At 51.0% G+C, this 21,070-nt stretch overlaps 7 protein-coding genes across 7 annotated transcripts; 3 read left to right on the top strand and 4 right to left on the bottom strand.

Moving 5' to 3' along the window:
- Window positions 1-2,742: 2,742 nt before the first annotated feature.
- On the bottom strand, window positions 2,743-3,433 carry GT037_008172 (uncharacterized protein; the record flags this gene model as incomplete). Its single annotated transcript, XM_038933219.1, has 2 exons — window positions 2,743-3,308; window positions 3,358-3,433. 2 exons carry the CDS (start codon window positions 3,431-3,433, stop codon window positions 2,743-2,745), a joined length of 642 nt encoding a protein of 213 aa, XP_038783884.1.
- A 1,342-nt stretch (window positions 3,434-4,775) lies between these two features.
- Window positions 4,776-7,063, top strand: GT037_008171 (uncharacterized protein; the record flags this gene model as incomplete). The annotated part of the gene is made up of 2 exons (XM_038933218.1): window positions 4,776-5,430; window positions 6,522-7,063. The coding sequence occupies 2 exons, from the start codon at window positions 4,776-4,778 to the stop codon at window positions 7,061-7,063; spliced, it is 1,197 nt and encodes a 398-aa protein (XP_038783883.1).
- Window positions 7,064-7,882: 819 nt separating this feature from the next.
- On the bottom strand, window positions 7,883-8,859 carry GT037_008170 (uncharacterized protein; the record flags this gene model as incomplete). The annotated part of the gene is made up of 2 exons (XM_038933217.1): window positions 7,883-8,634; window positions 8,697-8,859. 2 exons carry the CDS (start codon window positions 8,857-8,859, stop codon window positions 7,883-7,885), a joined length of 915 nt encoding a protein of 304 aa, XP_038783882.1.
- Window positions 8,860-9,710: 851 nt separating this feature from the next.
- Window positions 9,711-12,062, bottom strand: GT037_008169 (uncharacterized protein; the record flags this gene model as incomplete). The annotated part of the gene is made up of 4 exons (XM_038933216.1): window positions 9,711-10,849; window positions 11,303-11,737; window positions 11,785-11,901; window positions 11,978-12,062. 4 exons carry the CDS (start codon window positions 12,060-12,062, stop codon window positions 9,711-9,713), a joined length of 1,776 nt encoding a protein of 591 aa, XP_038783881.1.
- A 340-nt stretch (window positions 12,063-12,402) lies between these two features.
- Window positions 12,403-14,491, top strand: GT037_008168 (uncharacterized protein; the record flags this gene model as incomplete). The annotated part of the gene is made up of 2 exons (XM_038933215.1): window positions 12,403-12,569; window positions 12,628-14,491. The coding sequence occupies 2 exons, from the start codon at window positions 12,403-12,405 to the stop codon at window positions 14,489-14,491; spliced, it is 2,031 nt and encodes a 676-aa protein (XP_038783880.1).
- A 908-nt stretch (window positions 14,492-15,399) lies between these two features.
- GT037_008167 (tannase and feruloyl esterase) lies at window positions 15,400-17,007 on the top strand (the record flags this gene model as incomplete). The annotated part of the gene is made up of 1 exon (XM_038933214.1): window positions 15,400-17,007. The coding sequence occupies one exon, from the start codon at window positions 15,400-15,402 to the stop codon at window positions 17,005-17,007; it is 1,608 nt and encodes a 535-aa protein (XP_038783879.1).
- A 440-nt stretch (window positions 17,008-17,447) lies between these two features.
- On the bottom strand, window positions 17,448-20,997 carry GT037_008166 (uncharacterized protein; the record flags this gene model as incomplete). The annotated part of the gene is made up of 7 exons (XM_038933213.1): window positions 17,448-18,241; window positions 18,308-18,771; window positions 18,828-19,194; window positions 19,248-20,097; window positions 20,161-20,348; window positions 20,396-20,588; window positions 20,638-20,997. Coding segments are annotated over 7 exons (3,216 nt in total), but the record flags the coding sequence as incomplete, so codon positions are not given.
- Window positions 20,998-21,070: the final 73 nt, after the last annotated feature.

The following is a 21,070-nucleotide window of genomic DNA, read 5'->3' as shown; positions in this document are numbered from 1 at the left end:
CGGGTGTGATACGGCTGGTGAAGGTTCTTTCTGGGGGTTGGGATGAAGACATAGTCTGCGAAATTTTCGAAATTTCGTTGGGGACGATAATGCCTTACAAGGCCCTTTCATATGCGTGGCGTTTGGACTAGAAGGAACCTGATGCAACGATATCATGCAATGATGTGGATGTAGAGATCAGCGCCAATCTTTTCCATGCTTCAAGGCAGTTGCGTAATGTTCAAGTCCCGGTCGTTATCTGGGTTGAATTTCTGTGCATAAACCAGCAAGATATTGTGGAACGATCATTGCAGGTTGCGATGATGAGAGATATTTACGAGAAGAGCCGCGAAGTGGTCATCTGGCTGGGGGAAGGCAGCAAGAATTACCCATATGAAAAACGGGGGCGGAGTCAGGGTCAGCAACCACCGAAGCTCACGAAAAGAGCTCGCGTTATAGAGTGGTAGGATGATGAGAGGGATTCAGCAAAGGTAGATCCGTATTCTCAGGCGTTCGAAAATACTTCTATGTTTTTGTCTACCAGTGCGGAGGAAGTATATGGAGCCTTCTGTACCATCCACCTTTTATCGCAGGGCATGACACCAGTAGACATACACTTCTTAAAGGACCTGCATCTAACAACAGACGTTCTGTCAGGAATCAAGGCGTTGATGGGTGAAACGTGGGTAATGAGTATTTTCCTTAATTTCCATGCATTCTAGTCTTAGTTCATAATGTATGAGTTTCGCTAACAAGTTGTCGCCATATCTAGTGGCACAGGACCTGGGTGGTACAGGAAACAGTAGTTGCGCAAAAGGCAACAATCCGCTACAGCAACATCTCAACGCCTTGGACAATGTTCTCGCATGCTGCCACGAACTACATTCGGAGCCGTCTTAAGGATAATCTCGACTCCACAATGATTCACCGTACTCGAGACCCGTTAGCGAACTTCCATCGCATCGTTATCAGCATTGATTCTACGAGGCAAGAGTGGCTGCAGTACCAACCAACTTCGCTTCTTAGCCTTTTGCGCAAGTTTCGCTCCAGAAAGGCATCAGACGAGAGGCATAAAGTATTCGCTCTACTAGACCTCGTTCGCCACTGGGGACCAAATGGACCATTACGGGCCGATTACACCCTCCAGCCAGGAGAAGTCTGGTTCAAAGTTACCAAGAATATAATCAAAAGCTCGGGCAGTTTGGATGTTCTCGCGGGGACTCATCAAGCCACTGGGGACCTAAAGAGATACGCATCTTGGATTACGGATTGGAACGCCTCTCCACAACCTCATGAGCCCGAAAGACTGTCTCGACTCACATTGTATGATGCCTCGGGTCGTTCGCGAGATCTTGTCCGGTTACAAAACAGATCACTATTGGAGGTTCAGGGGTTTTGCATCGATCAAATACAGTGGCATGACGAGAATCCGTTAGAAGGTCAAATCAACCATATGCGTCTTACAACATCCAAGTGGAGACGACAAGTTGGAGTAGATACAACTGAGGACTACATATCAGGCGGGAGTCGACTGGATACATCCTAGAGGACGCTTTATGCCGATATACTCTACTCGACGCAAGATGAGGCAGGAAGAACCTTTCAAAGATCCACATCTGCAGGAAGATCAAGCTATGTGAGTTGGAGCGATCCGCTGCTTGATACCTGGCGCCGCACTACCAAGAATGGGGGTCTGCGAGAAACCTTCCAGATGGGCGAGCGGAATGAGGACAGAAACGCCTTTCACTATGCTGTCGAATGCGCCAGTAAGGGTAGGAAATATTTCATTACTTCTAAGGATTAAATGGGGGGTTAGACCCGACACGCTCACCAACGGGGATTGGGTCTTTGTCTTGTTGGGAAGCAGAGTGCCTCTGTTTCTTCGGCGAGTAGCAAGAAACAGTATCTGTCACGGTGAAGAGCTTGAGGTACTTGTGTCGACGGGGCACGAGACGGGGCACAAGATGCGATGCTTTAGCAACCATCGAACCTTTGAACTACTTGGAGACGCATATGTTCATGGCTCTATGAACTACGAAACCGGAATGAGGAAAGACCCTATGTGGGAGAAAGTTTTTCTTACTCGATCTCTGAGGCTATATGTCAGTAATCGTCACAGGGGTGTGCGGAAACGAGCCCTGACTTGAAGTCAGCTTCTTGCGTCTTTAATTCCGTCAGATGTCCCATGAGGAATTGTGAAGATGGATGGTTGTGTTGCACGTCACTGTGACCAGACAGCTCGCAATGGATATCATGGCGGCTTTGCGCTCGTTTGTGATGTAGTAGGGGGCAGTAACATGATTGATGGACCCTACAACATGCAATTAGCGTACTTGCGTTGTCTTAATATCAGGCCGCCACTTTGATGACCGGGCTAGCGCTTCTCGCAGTCTAGAGAGTTACTTCGTTTCTGAATTTGCACTCAGCACGCCTGATTCGAGATTCGACCGACGCCCGAAGATGAGAAACATAGCAGGACGCTCTACCTACCCGTACATACTGCTACGCTATGGTAGAGCCTATGTCGACGAACACTGCATCACCAATCCCGGAGTGAAGCGACCACTGAACTTGCAACCAAATACAGTCCACATTTCCCCTCGGGATAGAAACCATCAAAGCGAGTGGTGTTGCACGCTTGTGTACTCGGAAATTTTGGCTGTCTTTTGACCTCTAGATACTACAATACCAACGCTAAGCATTGTTTACAGTCTCCGGATCTATAATGGTCCCTTTCGTCCGGCTACCGCTGTGGTAACGGTCCTACGACCAGTCCAGGAACGTATATCGTCCCGGAGCAACATCTCGGATGGTAACAATCGTCGCCAACTCCTCGACTGTGCGTGCCTGTCCAATCAACCCCAGTTGAGCGTCAGAGATGAACCCGAACCTGATCGCAGTCTGCATCCACTCGAACACACCGTCGAAAAAGCCGGATACGTTGAATACAACCACTGGTTTCGCATGAATACCCAGCTGACTCCATGTCGTCATTTCGAGTAACTCCTCAAGCATTCCGAACCCACCAGGTAATGCCACGAAGGCATCTGCCTCCTCTGCCATCATCCGCTTTCGCTCGTGCATGCTAGCCACCACTGTTGTGCGCCCGAACTGGTCAAACGCCGGCGCCGATCCGCCTTGCAGAAGCGCCCGTGGAATAATGCCGTGCACCGCATCAGGCCCCTGCAAAGTCACTACCTCTCCAGCAAGTACTCCCATCAGCCCTATGGTCCCGCCCCCGTACACTAGTGACCATGATCTCTTCGCCATCAATTTTGCTAGCGCTCTGGCAGCATCGCGGAATCTGGGATTGTTTCCTTCACTTGATCCTGCCATTGATCAGTACGCGTTCACTCCTACGTGCTCATAGGGACATACCACAGAACACACACAGTGTAAATGGTTTTGAACCCGTGCCATTTGTTGGCTCTGTGTGTACTTGCGCCACCCCCATGGTTTACTGATTCTTGTTTGAGCACCGAGATAGTCCTAAGCAGAACAAGAGATAGGATGGTCGAGCCGTAAGACAGTCGAGTGATGATACTGTCTTTTGGAGTTCGTCTTGCATTATTTATACATGTTACACTAAGCAGATTATCGTAGCAATTTCTCCCCATAAGCTGAAGGACAACAAGGGTGGTCTACTAGTCAAACTGCACCCCATAAAGTACTGTCTTACACATCTTCCTTTTTTAACCTAGGTTCTGTGCTACCCCTCGCTAAAGTTAGGCTTCCCTGCTTACGGCACTGCCCTGTACGCTATTTCAGTACTAGGAAGATGTTGTGCCTTGGCACCATCGTGCCAATTCACGCCAAGTATGAGCCTGAAGCTGTAAATAAGGTTCGGCTCTACGGGTAAATGGTTTAAATCAACACTCGCCGCTGCCAACAAGACATTGCAAGCCCGAAACAGGAGGCTTGGCCCATGCTTCATGATCGCCGGATTGTTCTTGTCTAGCAGCAGATCGTGCGATTCGGTTGTTAAAAGCTTTCCATATTCCGGCAACACCGATATCTTGGTAACACTACTGTGTATTCCAGTCTCCAAGTAAGAGGCCTTCGCATTCCTGTAGTACCTCTCGGTTCACTGGTCTAGCCGTAATCAAAGCGAGATGCTAATCGGTCTCTTCTTCAAGCTTCTTTTACCTCTTGGAGTTAGGCATGAAACAAAAGTACTCAGGTACTACTGGGATCGGCCTTAAACATATCTCACTCTGATCTCTGTAGGTGACGTAGCATTTCATTTGTGCAACACGAAACAATGGTAAGTTTTAGTATCACATCTTCACGGGGCGACAAGAGAGTTGAGTTTATCCTAAGAAGGGTTTGCCTGGCAAGGGAAGTCCACGACAATACCTCAAGCATGCGATCCATGGAAAAGGTTCCAGCAAGAGCTTTTCGGTGATTACAGCTACGATGATACAACACTGGGTATTTGGGGAATAAATCAGCACTCAGATCACTATATTGAGTTAGTTGACGGCGTTGTGTTGCCCTGCCTCAGCATCAACACGTCCAATCTGAATCAACTTTATCTTGAAAGTGATACACAGGACATATTCTACAAAGCATGAGTCTAGAATCATTTTTGCATGCATCTTCCTGGCCTGATGTGTGACATCATATCGAGCCGACTTGTCTGAACTCCATGAGCTGCAACTCCCCTATTTAAGAAACTTCCTCATCGCGCATCATTCTCCTAATCACTTCAAATTTATCAAACTTTCTTCTCTTCGCAAGTTCTACCGCATCATACACATCTCATCCAATTTCTCTGTATCTGAACCATCTATACCATGGGTGGCAGACCCATCATTGCGATTGTCGGTCCCACAGGCGTTGGGAAGACGAAGCTTGGAATCGCACTCGCTAAAGCCATGAACGGCGAGGTCATCTCCGTGGACAGTCTGCAAACATATCGACATGGGGGTATTATGACGGCAAAGCCTACTACCCAGGAAATGGACGGTGTCAAGCACCATCTGATAGACTATCTGCAGCCCGACCAAGAACCATCTGCCTTTGTTGACCTTGCTATCTTAAGAATCCAGCGAATCCAGGACGGCGGCAAGATCCCTCTGCTGGTCGGTGGATCCATCTCGTTGACGGAGCCCCTCCTCTCGCACCCTTTCATCCAGCGCAGCGATCTATCGGTCATCTTTCTCGATTCTGACATGTCGCTTTTGAAACCTCGGCTGGACAAACGGGTAGATCAGATGGTGGAGGAAGGTCTCATCGAAGAAGTACGCGAACTTTACGAACTGGAACAAAGCATGCTGGGCTGCCCAGACTTCTCGAGGGGTGTCTGGAAAGCGATCGGATACCCGGAATTGCGACTAGCGGTTGCGGAGTGCGATGAAAGCAGCAAACAGATTCATCTCAAGAGTGGAATAGCAGAGATGAAGGAACACACGGCTTCGTATGCGCAGGACCAGATCGACAGGATACGGTGTAGGCTTATACCGGCAGTTTATGTATGGGACATCAATTTCATGGTCCTCTTTGTAAAGGACGAGATGACGTTCGGGAAACGAGTTATCCAGCCATCCATCTCAGCGTGCCTTGGCTGGCTCTCTGAAAACACAAAAGGACAGGTGGCGATCGAAGATAAATCACGCACCTGGCGAAGCGAGACCGGACTCTGTAGTCAGACTGTGTGAAACTGGATTGAGTGTTTCTTGTCGTTGGCTGTGCCAATACTTGCGTAGAACATAAGTCTCGCTTCATATTTACGAAATCAACGGTTCTCTCAAATTCTTTCGTGAACTCTAGGTAGAGCCGTTGACCACCATGTGAAAGTTTCGAGGTTTTCCCAGGCAGTGTCGCCGCATTTAAGAGTATCGCATCGTTGCCGATGCGCATGACCGAAGATTCCGTTCTGATCTATGAGATATCCAAACGTGGCGTCATCATTTGTCGTCAGCTCTACAAGTCCGTTGTGAATCGCACCTCGACCCATAGTTTCTAGCCTCACCTAAATGTACCACGTTATTTTCTTCCTTATTCAGGTGACGTTTAAAAGCTTACGATTCGGTTATCTGCCCACTATGGGTACCAGGACCGGTTCACAGTACAATTGTTCCATGGTAGAATCCTCGCTTCATAGAAGAAGTTCAAAAGACTACCCTTCATTGGTTCATGGATCGCAACTGAACTGTGGGAAGAGAAGCGGATTATCCTCTGTACGCGCTATGTGTATAAAACGATTTTCAGCACCGATGGTGAAATTCAATCTCTATTGGGATTTCCATCCCGCATTTGACGCTTCCGGCTCAAGGTCCGCACAACTTTACATCCTGACTACATTTCGCAAGCTGAATTCTACCTCTGCTACCCGCACCTCTACCTCACTCATACTCTTGAGAAAATGACCCACTTCGGTTTAAATATGCCTTATATGACATCCGTGTTGTCAAATTTTCAGCTTCGTGGTCCTCTATCAGGATCTGGGATTATCAGAGGCGATGCAACTGATCCTGATACCGATCAGAATGCTATACGTTTACAGAATTATCATGCCTCTCAAAGAACCGCGATAAAAGGTATCATGAACGAAATCGACGCTCGCATATCACAGGGTGAGCTCTCAACGCCGTTCGAGGAGCATTACCCAGAACCACCAGACTACTTTAGCCAGGAAGACTTCCATGCGGCCTACGACCATGAGAATTTCTTGGAGATGCTTGCCAAATCGCCGAAAAAGGACGTCGAAAGGTGGTTCAAAAACCTGAAACGAAGAGAAAAGTGGGACCTGAGAGAAAAGGCGTCCAAAACGGGGAGGTTCTGGCGGCAGCATCCTGGCTTTCGCGCCCGCTACTTTCCCAACGCTGGGTCGAGCATCGAACAATATATCAGCTGTTTACTTTTCGGGACGTTCAGCGAATGTCCATCGCATATTTCACAGGAGGAATCCGTGACGCAAACCGAGCTGTTGCCTGACGTCGCAAAAGGTAGATCTTTAATTCAGGATACAAAGCTCTGTACACCCGTTGAAGTCAGCCCAGTTGGCACGCATACAGATTTCCTGGAAGCCGGAGTATACTACAACTCGTATGATGCTGATCCACCCCTCTACGAACCGTAGCCGCAACGCAAACATAATATAGCTGCTGACCTCGAGGAACTAGTCGAACCGTCTACCGTCAATGAACCGATAAATACTGCCGGATATGAGACGTCTGAAGTAACCTGGATACAGCAAGATATCCACCAGTATCAGCAGAACCAGCAGGATACTTGGCAAATCTACGCTCATGTCTACCACCGTCAGTACATGGAGGGCCATTACGCACCACGCTACCGGAGTCTGCCGCAAACTCAAGCACTACAGTGGCACCAGGAGCAACAATTTCTTGAGTTTTATATCCCTGAGCTGAATATTCTGCATGGAGAGCTTTATACGGAGCAGTGCATACAGCTTCCAGGACAAGCATCCAATGAGGTGCCTTCTCGACCACCTCCAACACCATATTTGCGTCCACTGCAGCTTTTAAGCAATGGAGGAGACTATCTGAGTGACTGGAGATTGTGACATGCGGGTTGAACACCATGGCCTTGACAGAGGAATATTTAAGAGTCGTTTGAGGGTTGTAGACTAGACCGTGAAGAAGCGAGTGAGCGGGAGAAGGGATGAGGGAAGATTCAAGAGTAGTCCGGGGTGATGCAATCAAGGCTGTGGATACAACGTTGCAAGTGGACGATCACGGCTTGGTCTTTAGAACTTATCGCATACGCGCCTGTCTAGAATCGGAGAATGAGGATTGACGGTGTTGAGAAATAGAGACGAAGTTCGAACATGGCGATGACTCGATTAGAATAGAAACAAGGTGATAACAACGATGGAAACTAGACATGTTCCCCTCTGTTACCATCAACACAATCCTATACCTTACCCCGTACGCCCTCACAAACCCAACGCCTCACTGATTCCCGCAGTAAGATTCCCCAGAATATTCGACCCACCAGCCACAGCAATAAAAACATCCTTGTACGAGTCCGCCACAATCTTCGCGCCCTCAAGCAGAGGCTCCGGGCTGCTCGCCTGCAACTCCACAACCATGGCTCCCAAACTAGGCAGCGTAATAGGCAGAACACTCGGCCTCCAACCCAGCTCAAACGGCAACTTTTCCTGCTCAAACAAGCTCCTCACATACTCTACCTTGGCCTTTCCTGACAACGGATCAGACCCCATAGTCTGCAAATAAAGCGCATTCTCGCCATAACTAAACACCGCTTCTCGCAACCCATACACGAATTCTGGATTCCGCTTCTGACTATCTTGCGTCCTGGCGTACTTTGCCTTGGCGGCCGTAGGCACATCTGTTTGGTCCTTGCCGTCGAAAAAGGAAATGTACTGCTGCCAGTTTGGATTGTAAAATGGCTGTGGGTTACCCAATGCGGCGTCTTGACGCGACATGCTGGCGTCGTGCTCAATGGGGAAGTTATGCTGGCTCAAGTCATCGAGGTCGAAGGAGCCGCCGAGCGGATTGGGAGAGGAGAGCAAGCCGGCGCCGCTGATGGCAGTGGTGAAGTCGGCGCCGATGTTGAGGCCTGCAGCGAGGCCGGAGATGAGGTGCGGGATGGTCATGTTGCGGCCGTCGCGGTGGATGAAGTCGTGGTTGGCAAGGCTGTTTAGGGCTGGGCAGGGAGAGCGTACTGTTGGGGTTAGGATCGTTAGTGAAATTGGTGGAGAACGTGGATAGCAGGGGTGTATGTACCATCGCTGCTTCCTGCTGGATGCCAGTCTGTCCACCGAGGGTCCGTTGGAGGCGCTGGGCCGAGCGAAGCAAGTAAACCGGCGATGTCGAGTGGAAGATCTAGGAGGCCTTCTGCTGATACAACAACTCCAGCGAGCAATGAGATGGCGAATGTAGAACGCATTTTGAAGAACGAGCGTATATTTTCCTTTCACTCAAATAACAACAATGTCTCGAGCGGAAACGAGATGCAAGTGCACAACCCACCACCAAAGGGTGCCACCATCCTGTCCTTAAGACATTCCAAGGTTTTGGCACCAATGGTCCAACAACCATTGCCCGAAACTCGTTGACCCCTCTCTCCTCCCCCTAGTTCTGGAGAAGATGCCTCGGAGCCTTTTTCATAGCGTCACGTCGCTGGCGTAGTCACAACATAGTCCCGCGTAGTCGACGTGGTCCAACGACGGAAGAGGCTGCGACTCATGATGATCAGCCACTACTCGGACGAATGACACCAGATCGACAGCCTCTAGACCCACGCGGGACGATCATTGACGCACAACTCGGCAGGGGCAGTATTTCTGCCGGTATTTGTCAAAAGCTGGGGAAATCCGGTGCAGAAAGAGATGCGTGTTGCTATGTCTTGTGATGGTGATAGTTGTGGTCGCAGTGTTATCTAGGTTATGAAAGGTGTTGGTCGGTTGATGGACTGAATTGTGACGTCATGGTCGGAAATGGTTCCGACGATGAAAACTGGTACGCTGGCTACCTGCGGGCTTGTGTGTTACACTAGACATTAGAACGACTTTCTTCGTACCCCTTATGACTATTATCATTAAAAAGTGTTACTTTGGGTGGATGCGAGTGAGTACTGGAAGCGTGGCAGACTTGTAGGTTCGTCTGGACTTCTCTAACATAAGTTTATTCGCCCCTCCGACGATATGGGGAACGTCACTTGGTGGTATGGCATAGAATTTACATGTGGTGGGATGAGAATAGAACATCTCTGCCTACAACTCAGAAAGAAAGAGCTCCTCAGTCCACAACAGGTCCCAGCTCAACACCAACCATCCAGTCACACACCACCTCCGTCTCATACTGCTCAAAATCTTCCCAAGTCTTCGCCTTTATCTCTTCCTCGATCTTGCCATTTTGCAGACGCCAGCAACCCACCTCACATGTACATGGCGGCGGATAGTGATTTCTCGGCATCCATGCCTCGTCCTCCTCGTCCTCCTTATCCTCCCCGCCATCATCAGTCATACCAATCATCTCCAACTCTATAGGATCAGGCCTATGTACAGCGAAAATACCAACATGCTCTCCCGGATGCGCTTCAACGTAATCAGCGTGCCGTCGAAAAATATCATACCACTTCTCCTTGACCCATCCCTGCACATCCCCGCTCAACTTGATATCCCGTATACGTTGAAGGTACCCAGCATACCACGCATACTCGAGTATCCAGTCGACAACCATGCCGCTATCGCAGACATGAGGGCGGAGTCTAGCCTCGACGTAGGACCAAGCTGGATTTGGGGCGCACCATGCGGGCTCCGTGACGTTGTACCAGGGGTTGCTGGACTTGTAGGCTGAGCCGGAACGCAGCTCGAGGGCATGCGTGTGTGCGAGGAGGAGGCCAGCGGAGTGGCAGTGGTCGTCGCGGTAGAGGTTGTCGCCTGTGACTGTGTCGTCGCGGTAGTGGAATGGCGGTACCTGCACGTCGAAGAGCGCAAAGTACTGTTCAGCTGTGAAGTCTAGTTTTATCTTTTCGAAGCCGTGAGTAGGAGGTAGGCAAGGGAAAAGTATGTTTCGGAGCTTGTGATTGTTATTGATGGGGAATGTTGTTGAGAGTGTGAGGTTGGGATCCCGTGATATGGGGTTGAGAGGGTGCGAGGATAGGTCATAGGAGGCTAGACGGTTGTCTGGCATTTTCAAGGATATCAGGAGATGGCTTAGGTAGAAGGTTTGTGGGTCGTCAAATTCCTTGGTGTCTGTTGACCAGGCATGAACTCTTTCGCGGATATAATCTTTGAGAAGGGCTTTGGGGATGGTGAAAAGGAGGCTAGGGTTGTCGGGGTTGCTGTAGGACAAGGTATAATCTAACCTACCATCATTGCCTACCACGACACGCTGCGCACCAATCCATTCCTTCAGTACCATGAGGAGGAGTTCTATGGGTAGGTGTGCGGCAACCACCTGAAAAGTCATCTGGGCTGATGGAACAAGTGCCATGGAGTTGGAAATCGATGAGGGAACCAGTTCGTTGGGAGTGTTGGGGGGGGCACGTGTCGTCTTCATGTTGCGAAAGGGACACCATATTTTAAAACAATGGACCTGGAATTGACTCTGAATAATCTTTGCAACGGGACATGACAAGGAACAAGCGAGCACAGCACGTCCGACATTGTGCGCGCCGTGATCGTTAGTCGTCCTTCGCAACCGTGGTACTGCAATCACGATGCTGACGGTGAACCACAGGCTGTTGGTTAGACTTCAATATAAACACATGGTTTGCTGATGTTTACCAGTATTGAAACAAGTATTCGTACAGTCGCTATCTCTTCATCATCATCAACGTCGTTTGGCCGGCGCAGGGCTCCAACCTTGGGGTTGCCACTCTTGACTCTGAACCGCGTGCTTCCATGGCGAGTCCTTGGGTTCCTTCTTCATTTTCTTCTTCGCTGTAAAGGCAGGCGTGTCGTCTTGGGCGGCCGGTGCTGGTGGGTCGCGTGGCATCTGCTGAGGCTCTGCAGAATGCTCGGGCTCTACTGGCGCTGGTCTTGCAGCTTCCTGTTCGAGTGGGCGAGGCGGTTCTATGGTGTCCCTTACCTCTTGGGCGGCATTCATCTGCGTGACGCCGCTGTCCGGGTCTCTCGACTGCAGCATCTGCACAGGTTGTTGCTTATCCGGCGCATCCAGCGCTGAGGGCTTTTCTGCCCATCTCGCATCCGCTTGCGCGGCAAGCTGCTTCATGCGCTCTATCCTCATCATGTCCTGGTGTTGTTCGGCGACAGTGGGCGGTTCGTAGCGCGTATGCCGCAGCCATTGCATCCATGACGCTGCCACAGTCAGTTTCCATGCACGACGACATGTGGAGGGCACAAACGCGATATCTGCACGTCGCCATAATGTGTGCTACGGCTGTATTTTGCTATTCTCCGGTTGCGCAGTGCGTGCAGTGCGTCCTTGAACTCCCAGAAGGTGTTGCCCTGGAGATCGAAGCCTGTGATGTTGTTAGAGGCGTGAAGCAAGGATACGCCAGAGACCTATGTCGAGCCTGTGTCGAGGCCGGCACTCACCCACAAGCCACTTCTTGCGCCATGGAAAGCGCTTCATCTTCCATTGGTACCATGCTCTTCGAATTGGGCCTGGTGCGCCCGCCATGCTGAGTCTCGTGTTGCCACAGAATAATTTCCAGAGGAGAGACTTTTGCTTGGAGGCGACTCTGACGCGCAGCGGTGACGTTGGCCGCGGGTGGCTGGTGCGTAAGCACATGTGCAAGCCAGCAAGCATTCCCCCACCACCACAAGTCTTCTCCACACACACCAACACACACATGCCTCGACATCACAACAACACATAGCAGTCGAGCTTGTTACATAGCGATATATACATTATCACATCATATCCTACTGCAACTCGTGCACCTTCCATCCACAGTAACAACGACACCCACCCTCGTGCCCAACCCAAACAAACCTGATTTGCGCCCAAACCGCCTGCCATGGCGTCTGTAACGTCTCTAGATCAGGACATGCGAAAGCTGCGCATGGACAGATATACTCCCCAGGCGGCCAACGAGGTCCGCAGCTGGATAGAAGGCACACTGGGAGAGCGACTGCCGGCGGGAGATCTGCTGGATGCGCTCAAGGACGGGACCGTATTATGCAGGTACAGTGATACCCGGCGGGTGACCAAACAGCCGGGCCAGTCCAGCTAACCATGACAGACTCGTCAATCTCGCCATACCCACTCCCGTGAGGTTCAAAAAGTCGGCCATGCCTTTTATACAGATGGAGAACATCTCCCACTTCCTCCGAGCCTGCGAACAGCCGCCGCTGAACATGCCCGCACACGACCGCTTCCTCACTGTCGACCTGTACGAGTCCAAAGACCCAGCCCAGGTGCTGCAATGTCTCAGCGCATTCAGCCGTGTCGCCAATTCAAGAAATCCCTCCAACTTTCCTACCACCATCGGCCCTAAGCGCGGCGGAGCTGGTGCGTTGAGCCCCTCAGCGACCGGAGGAGGCATGACAAGTCCTGGCATGCCACCGCCGTCTCCCGGCTATACACGTAGCCGAGGGCCCAGCACAGCCAGCAATACCAGCGGCTCTAGTACATTCAATCCCCTGGCGCGGCCGCCTGCTGAGAGGACACTGAGTGCGGCGCGTACCGGAGGCTCAGACGCATCCTACACTTCCAATGGTCTCCCCAAGTCACCTCCGGGCGGAGTTAGTAGCTGGAGCAAGAAGGTTGACGAAGGGAGCACAGCACCGGCATGGAACATTCACCAGTACGGCTACATGGGTGGCGCGAGTCAGGGCAACCAGGGCATCGCATTCGGCGCACGCCGGCAGATCACGAGCGCAGGTCCGCACGTGCCGAACATGGCTGAGAAGGAGCGCCTGCGACGTGAGAAGGCGGCCGAGGAAGAGAGGCTACGATTACTAGCCGAGGAGGCCGAAAACAAACGCCGCATCGAGCGCGAGGCTGAAGAAGAACGCATACGCCTCGAGGAAGAGCAGAAGTGGGAAGAAGAGACACGCAGGCAGCAAGAGGCCAAGCAAGCGCGCCTCGACCAGCAGAAGCGCGAGTGGGAAGAGCAGGAGCGCCAATGGAAGTTAGATGAAGAACTCCGCCAGCGAGAAGAACGAGAACAACAAGAGCGGATAGAGGCTGAGACGCGACGGAAGCGTGCTGGGAGCGACGCCAGACTCAAGGGACAGTACCTAAGCCAGTACCAAGCCGAACAAGTCAGGTCACCGCGCAGTCGACGGGGAAGCAGCGAGGAGCCCAACGCCGAGCGCGAACGCATACGAGAGTTGGAACGCCAGCTTGAAGAAGCCAAAGAGCGCGAGCGCCAATACCAAGCCGAGCGCGAAGGACGTCTCCAAGACAAGAAAGTGCGATCGAGAAGTAAGAGCCGTACGCGCGAGCGGTCCAAGAGTCGAGCCCGTCCACAACCTCCACCGCGCGCCCCAAGTCCGCAAGATAGTAATGTATCCTGGGCGCAAGCAGACGACCGTGAATATCTACGCAAACAATGGGATCAGACACAACGGCAACCCGCGCGTCCCCTGCCCGAACCCACACCACCATCCCTTCCCACCCGCCCACTTCCAGAGCCAACAACGACGCGTCCGCTTCCCGACCCAGCCACATACACACAGCAGAAGCAAAGCCGAACGGACCGCTACCTTGCATCAAACCCTCCTCCTACAGCACCTAAGCCGCAGACGTACATTCCCCCCGAACTAACTTCGACCTCCGAGCAACGTGGCGAAGACTCACGTCGCGCCGCCGCACAGCAGAAGACTAAGAACGCGGGATGGGCGAGTAAATCTCTGCTCGAGCGTGAAATGGAGCGCGAGAGAGAGAGACAAAAGGAGTGGGAGGAGAGTCAACGCGCGCTGCAGGAGGCGGCCAAAGATCCCAATGCAGGCACAGGAGGAGGCCAAAGTTGGGATGTGAATCAGTATGGGTACATGGGTGGTGACAATCAGAACAGACTTGGAGGTATTGGCGCAGGGAAGAGGCAGATTGTCGGACCGAGGTTGGGGGGGCCTAGGCCTTTTGGGCGGAGGGCTGAATAGACAGAGACTATAGGGCAACTTTTTCGTTTGTTTGGATGGTGAGGAGAGAAAAGTAGTGGTTAGAAAGAGTTTCATTTGTTCAGTGGTAGAGAGATATCTTCGAGGTGTTGCATGTTAGCGATGCGTACTTGGAAGTGTGTACGTGGTTTAATATATTAATTTCTAAACATTTTGAAATCATGTCCATCTTCTTTGTGACACTACCATGGAGATTCTGGTGGTGAGAGTGTCATTTAGGTTACCCACCAGAAAAGCCCGAGGTGGGTATCATTGCACCGAGTTTCTCGAAAGGGAAGGAGCTTTGTTGTTGTCGTTCGGAATGGCGGCAGTACCCGCGCAGGCAGGCGATGTCAGCACTGTAATTTCACCACTCCTAACCGGCTACAGCACTACACATGCATGTGCCAGACATTAAACCGCCAGACGCGCCGACGTACGATTGAACGCTCTTGAGGCGAGTCTTCCATCGACAATCTGCAGGGAAAGAGGCACGCATAGGGCATATGGAAATAGAGCCGACTTGCAGGTTGGTGGCAAAAGGATTTGGCAAAACCTCGGGATGATGACGACCGAGTCAAGCAATGAGGAGGGCGGACTAAACAGGCAGCTTCTCCGCAGTTGGGAGAGACGTTCTTGAAACGCTACCTTGTAAAAGCCATAGCTTTTGATCTGCACAGATATGCGAGTTGCTGACAGTGTACGGGCCATTTCTTGTTCAATCCGGGCTTGTATGCACAGCGCGATCGACCAGTGGGAAACACCGTTTGGTGTCTGCTCGTGCCGGTTCATTATGGTGATACAGCAGGCGTGCTGTCATAAGTAGCAGCGATGAATCGCTCTGCTACATTAACCAGTAGGCCAGCACAGCTCTTCAGTGCTCTTCTAGATTCATTTCCATGCGTGGCACCATGGTCTCTCTCAGCTTCTTCCTCATCGGTTCTGCTCTCAACCTCGTTTCTCTTGGATTCCCCACCAATCAATCTCGTGCCTCGAATGGCTTCTCCGAGCAATGCACTTCCATAGCTACCAAACTCCACATTCCGCAGGCGAACATCTCATTCACCGAGTTTGTCGCTGCCAACACGACGCTACAATTTCCCAACGCCGACCCATCATGCACTCGTCCCTCACAAGCAGTCTCAGCCAACATGTGCCGCGTCGGCTTGAGCGTCAAAACCTCGGTTACCTCTGGCATCAGAATGGAAGTCTGGCTTCCCCAGAACTGGACTGGTCGCTTCTTGAGCACCGGCAACGGGGGCCTTGGTGGGTGTATCCAGTACGAGGATCTTGACTATGCAGCGTCACTAGGCTTCGCTTCGGTGGGCACGAATAATGGACACGAAGGGATGACGGGCGAGTCGTTTCTCAACAACACTGGTGTGATTGAGGATTTTGCGTACCGTGCTGTGCACACTGGTGTGGTCGTTGGGAAGCATGTCAGCGAAACCTTTTATGGCAAGACACACTCGAAGAGCTACTATCTAGGCTGTTCCACGGGCGGAAGACAAGGTTTCAAAGCCGTCCAGTCGTTCCCCAACGACTTTGACGGCGTCGTCGCTGGCGCGCCTGCATTCTCCTTCAACAATCTTACCTCCTGGAGTTCTGGCTTCCTACCTCTTACCGGGAGTTCAGAGTCTGCGACCTTTGTTCCTCTCGAAATGTGGCCCATTATTCATCAGGACGTGCTGGCGCAATGCGACATGCTCGACGGCGTGGCAGACGGTATCCTCGAATCGCCCGATCTGTGTCATTACGACCCGGTCGGCCTGCTCTGCACATCGGGTCGAAACACGACATGTCTTACCGCGGCTCAGGTACAGACAGTCCGCAGGTCTTACGCGCCTCTCCTCGACGCCGACGGCAGTCTAATCTACCCACGTCTACAGCCTGGTGCCGAGGGCACAGAAGCGCCCTTCACACTATTCACTGGCCGCGTATTTGGCGCCTCGGATTGGTTCAAATACGCCGTTCTAAACGACTCCTCATGGGATCCTAGCACACTCTCTCTAGCCGACATGCGTCTCTCTGCACATCTCAACCTAGCCGACATCGAGACGTGGGACGGCGACCTCTCGGCGTTCAAAGCAACGGGTGGAAAACTACTGCATTACCACGGTCTCGTAGACGGCGTCATCACGAGTGAAAACTCGCCGCGGTACTATGAACATGTTTCCAAGACGATGCAGCAGGCGCCTGCTCAGCTGGACGACTTTTACCGCTTCTTCCGTATCTCGGGTATGGCGCACTGCGGTGGTGGACCGGGCGCGAGTCGTATTGGGAATCAAGCTAGGAACGCGGCGGGCTTGGATCCGGAGGAGAATGTCCTCATGGCGATGGTAAGGTGGGTGGAGGAGGGTGTTGCGCCAGAAGTCGTTGTGGGGACTAGATATAAGAATGGAACGGCTGGGAGTGGTGTGGATTATAAGAGGAGGCATTGTAAGTGGCCGGCGAGGAATGTGTATAAGGGGGTTGGTGATTATAAGGATCTGTTGAGTTGGGACTGTATCACGAGCTAGGAAACTATGTCTTCGACCATCTCAGTTTAGTGAGGCGACGATGATGGAGGTACTCTCGTCCGGAAATCCTCCAGGGATATTCTAAACGAACATTGAGAATGCGCAGATTGCGAGAGTCAACGCGAAGTCGCGTATCAACCGCAAAAGCTCGTCAACTTGCCTCATTGCCATGGATACTTGGATCCCTCGCTCCCGTAAGACATATACGCGCTTCGTTTTCTCAAAAACTCGTGTTCGGCTACTTGGCTTGCCTCTAAGGATTTGGTTCGTTATGAAGATCATCGTTGTATGTGTTTGTTGAATAGAAAACGGAAAAGATATATAGAGGGTGGATCGCACGATCTCTTTTATTCTAGCTACTATGGTAGTTACGCTGGTAGCTAGTCAAGTAGTGTGGTTAGGTGCAGCTAAGCTAACTGAAATGTCAAAATTTTAGTAAATTAAAGAGTCACTTCTTGGCCGATAGCTAGCGTTTCGCGAGGATTGCGAATAGTTCTCGCGTCTTCGCTTGAGAGTCTGCAGCTTTTGCGGACTAGGATGTCAATGAATAAAGTCAGCGTATGTTTCACATGGTTTTCGAGCACCGGGGACTTCACCTGCTCTACTTTTCTGTTGCCTCCCTGTACGAGCTGATCATAAAAGCGCTTAACCATTTCAGGCGTCTTAGTGCCCATGTCGTTTGCGAAGGCCGTCCAATCTGTACCGAAGCGTTCGATGTTCTCCTCAAAACTATCTTTCTCTTTCTGAGTCCAGAAAGAAGGTGTCCAAGGCTCTGAGTTAAAGAGGGTTTTCGGCATTGGTGGTGCAAGTTGAATGGGGGGGAGGAAGTTGGGTGGCGGAGATTCATCTCTCGTGCGCTGCAATTTTGCGGGAATGAGTACAATCCTTGACTCGGTGTGATTCTTGCGTGTGTGCGTTTTGAGTGCGACTTTGTTGTCAAATCCGATGCGGCTATACTGACAGGATAATGTCTGACAGTACACGCGTCGCATGTGCGAGTTTTCATGTTCTTGTCGAAATTCTGGAGTGGCGAAGCCCAGAGATAGCCTGTCACAGTGTGGGTAACGGCAACGAAAAGCTGTTGAAGCATATGACTCTCGGAATTCTCGACGTATTGCTGACGGAATGCCTTCCACTTCGCGTTGAGATAGAAGATGTACGATTGCACTCTCGTAATCGCGCGAAAGCCTGCTGAAGAGTGTTCGATCGTTGTTGTTGACGTAAGTTTCGATATCTAGAAGAGTCTTTGTGAGCTTACGGAGGACGTTTTAGTGGAATGATAAATCGAGTTCAGACCTACCTGAACGGTCGTTGCTATCGCTTTGGCTGGCTAATAGTCGGAGATGTTGCACATCTGCCATCAGCTTGTGAACCGGCATGCTGGACAACTGCTCAAGCCTTTCGTCTGCGTCACTAGCCTCAGCTGCTGTTTGCGTCCCGACCTGGACCGTAGCACGCCCAAGTGCATCTAGGCATTCTTCATGCTTCTCGTGAATTCGCGAAAGATGATACTGGAAGTGTCCATCAGGGCTTAAATTCCCTCTGCTCGATGCGTAATCTAAGCAGTGCTCAATCCAGAACTCTAGAGCGTACGGTAAGAGTCTATGATGGCCACTCACGATTCTGACGAGGTAATCAACGGAACCGCTGTCCAGACACACAAGATCGAGACTTCGTGTGATTACCACAGCGCAAGCGGACAATATGTCGAGCGCTGGATCGATCGCTGGCATAATTTGCGGTTTATGAGACTTGAAGAAATACCTGTTGGACCGTTACACACCATACGATTGTCTCATTAGCATGCTTGATATACGTACTCTTTCACCGAGAAGTGTACTGGAACTATTGTAGAATCCGGTAATTCTTCGACGAGTGGCTTACAATGGTCGAGTATAGCAGCGACAGGTATACTCCGCAGTTGAGAGCCAATGTCGTGTGGCGAGATGGACAACGCTTGGAGTAGCTCCAACTTGTGCAAAGGCCTTCGTGCGGAACATATCAAGCCCATGATACGAGATACCCCTCCATGACTACGGGCACCTGGAGCGCTACAAAGACGAGTGAAAAGCTTTTCGTAAAGCTTCTCAAGATCAGAGGGAAGATCGTCGACGATAGTGCGTAGCTCCTCAGGACTATACACCCTGTCGAGCAGATCCAATACAAGACTGACCCACAGGAACATACCTGTGCTTGTTTTAGAACATAAATTGTTAGTGAGTAGTTTAGACGAAGATTACCGTGAGACTTCTCGATAAGAGTCTTTTTGACATGGGCCATGATCGACCCATCAGGGTCGAGTTGGTCAAAGTGGTCAGGAAGATCAGATAGCTTGATATCGACGAAATGAGCGATTGAGCGGGAGATTGCGAGACCTTCGTCGTCATTGCTGAGAGAAATTGTCGTTGTCGATTTGTTCTTTTTGAGCATAGACCTCGAGATCTCGAAAGTCTCTCTGCTAGCAATCAAGATCTTGCATAGATGGGAAGTCTTGTCAGTCGAGACTATCTGCGAAAGATCGTTCAAAACGTCCCTTTGATCCTGTGAGACCCACTCGTCGATACCATCTATGATGAGCCGCACAGAGCCCGTTCCGCGAAGGAGTTCGGGAAGAAGACTCAGTAATGCTTTCTTCGTTGGCACCGGATGAGCTATGAAGTAGACGTCGTGAATATATATTGCGAGGTCCTGGTGTCCTTCAATCACCTGCGAGATGATTGAACGCAGTAAACGATTCGGACGGCGAGTCTGACCATCGGCATTGCTTAGGATAGAACTGCAGAAGTAGTAGAACATATTAACGGAATTTTGTTTTGCATGTTTCACAAGAGCAGAGCATATCATGGATTTACCTTCGAGTAGATAAGCGGATGACAAGTCACGACGATAGATGAACATACCCGCCCCCGGCTTTCCGTATAGCCACAGAAAGGGATTCTTCGCGTTGTCCTCGAGCCATATCTGCGTTGCTTTGTGTTGTAAAAACCAATCGCAGCTGTTTCGCAAGTAATCTTGGAGTTTCTGTTCGAGTATATCGGCTGGCAGAGTATCATTCGTCTCAAGCCAGCCCAGGACTTTCTGTACCTTAGCCTGTGCTCGAGATGAAAAGTCAGTCTCCGTGTTCATAGAGTATTCATACTAGTATATACTGACATGGTTCCATTCATCCTCTTGCTGCTTCCACTTCTCGTCGTCTACTTTGCTACGCCTGAAGGCTTCAGCTATGTCCGCTGCTGAGGCCTCCTTATCGACCAGCTCGCTATGGTACGCCAGGTCCTTCAGGATCCCGTTGAAACGAGTTTCAAACCCCGCCCACATAGAGCCGAAGAATATGGTCCATGCTATGAGTGATGAGAAAGATATATCATGACGTCAGTGGCAGTCTTACATTTTCGTCGCACGAACTTGTAAGCTCGTCGATGGAACTCTACGATGTCGGAGAATACCAAAGCTAGCACTTTCTGGAAGTTCTGATCGCCAATAAGCGCGTCACTGAGACGATCCAGGCGAGGGAGCATATCACCAATCTTTCCATAGGCATCGATCAGCTTCTCGAAAGCACTGAGCGAATCAACCGTGATCTGTTGCTCGCGATAAGTGATCCGAGTTTTGCAAAGGAACATGACTCACCATAAGCATCAGTTTCATTGGTGCCCAAATCCATGAAAGATAAGGTGTTCCGTTGCACAAAACTTCCACTACCTTGGAGTAATGCTCCATGCCCAGCAGCAATGGATTAAGCCGGGCTATGTTCTTCTGTATACGGTTCTTGCGGAGCTTCTTCTCGATCTGCAAAGCCTCATCCCGTACATCTTTAAGCTCTGTGTTATGAAAGAGCCGCTGGTCATCTTGTGACACGGATAAAGCGAACCGTTCGAATGCGTCTCGAAGCGTGTGACTAGCTTGGGCGGAAGGGGCCGCCAGTGATGGCGCCGTTGCCATCGGGCCGTGTGGATAGAGCGCGGGAGCACGACGAAAAGCGGAGCAGAAGCTGACGGTTCGATCGCGACGGAGACTTCCCTTCTTGAACGCGACCGATATATAGCGGCTCGAGAGGCGACAA

This window comes from Alternaria burnsii (assembly GCF_013036055.1).
Source record: "Alternaria burnsii strain CBS107.38 chromosome Unknown 753, whole genome shotgun sequence".
NCBI lineage: Eukaryota > Fungi > Ascomycota > Dothideomycetes > Pleosporales > Pleosporaceae > Alternaria > Alternaria burnsii.
This window is presented reverse-complemented; position numbering and strand designations above follow the sequence as displayed.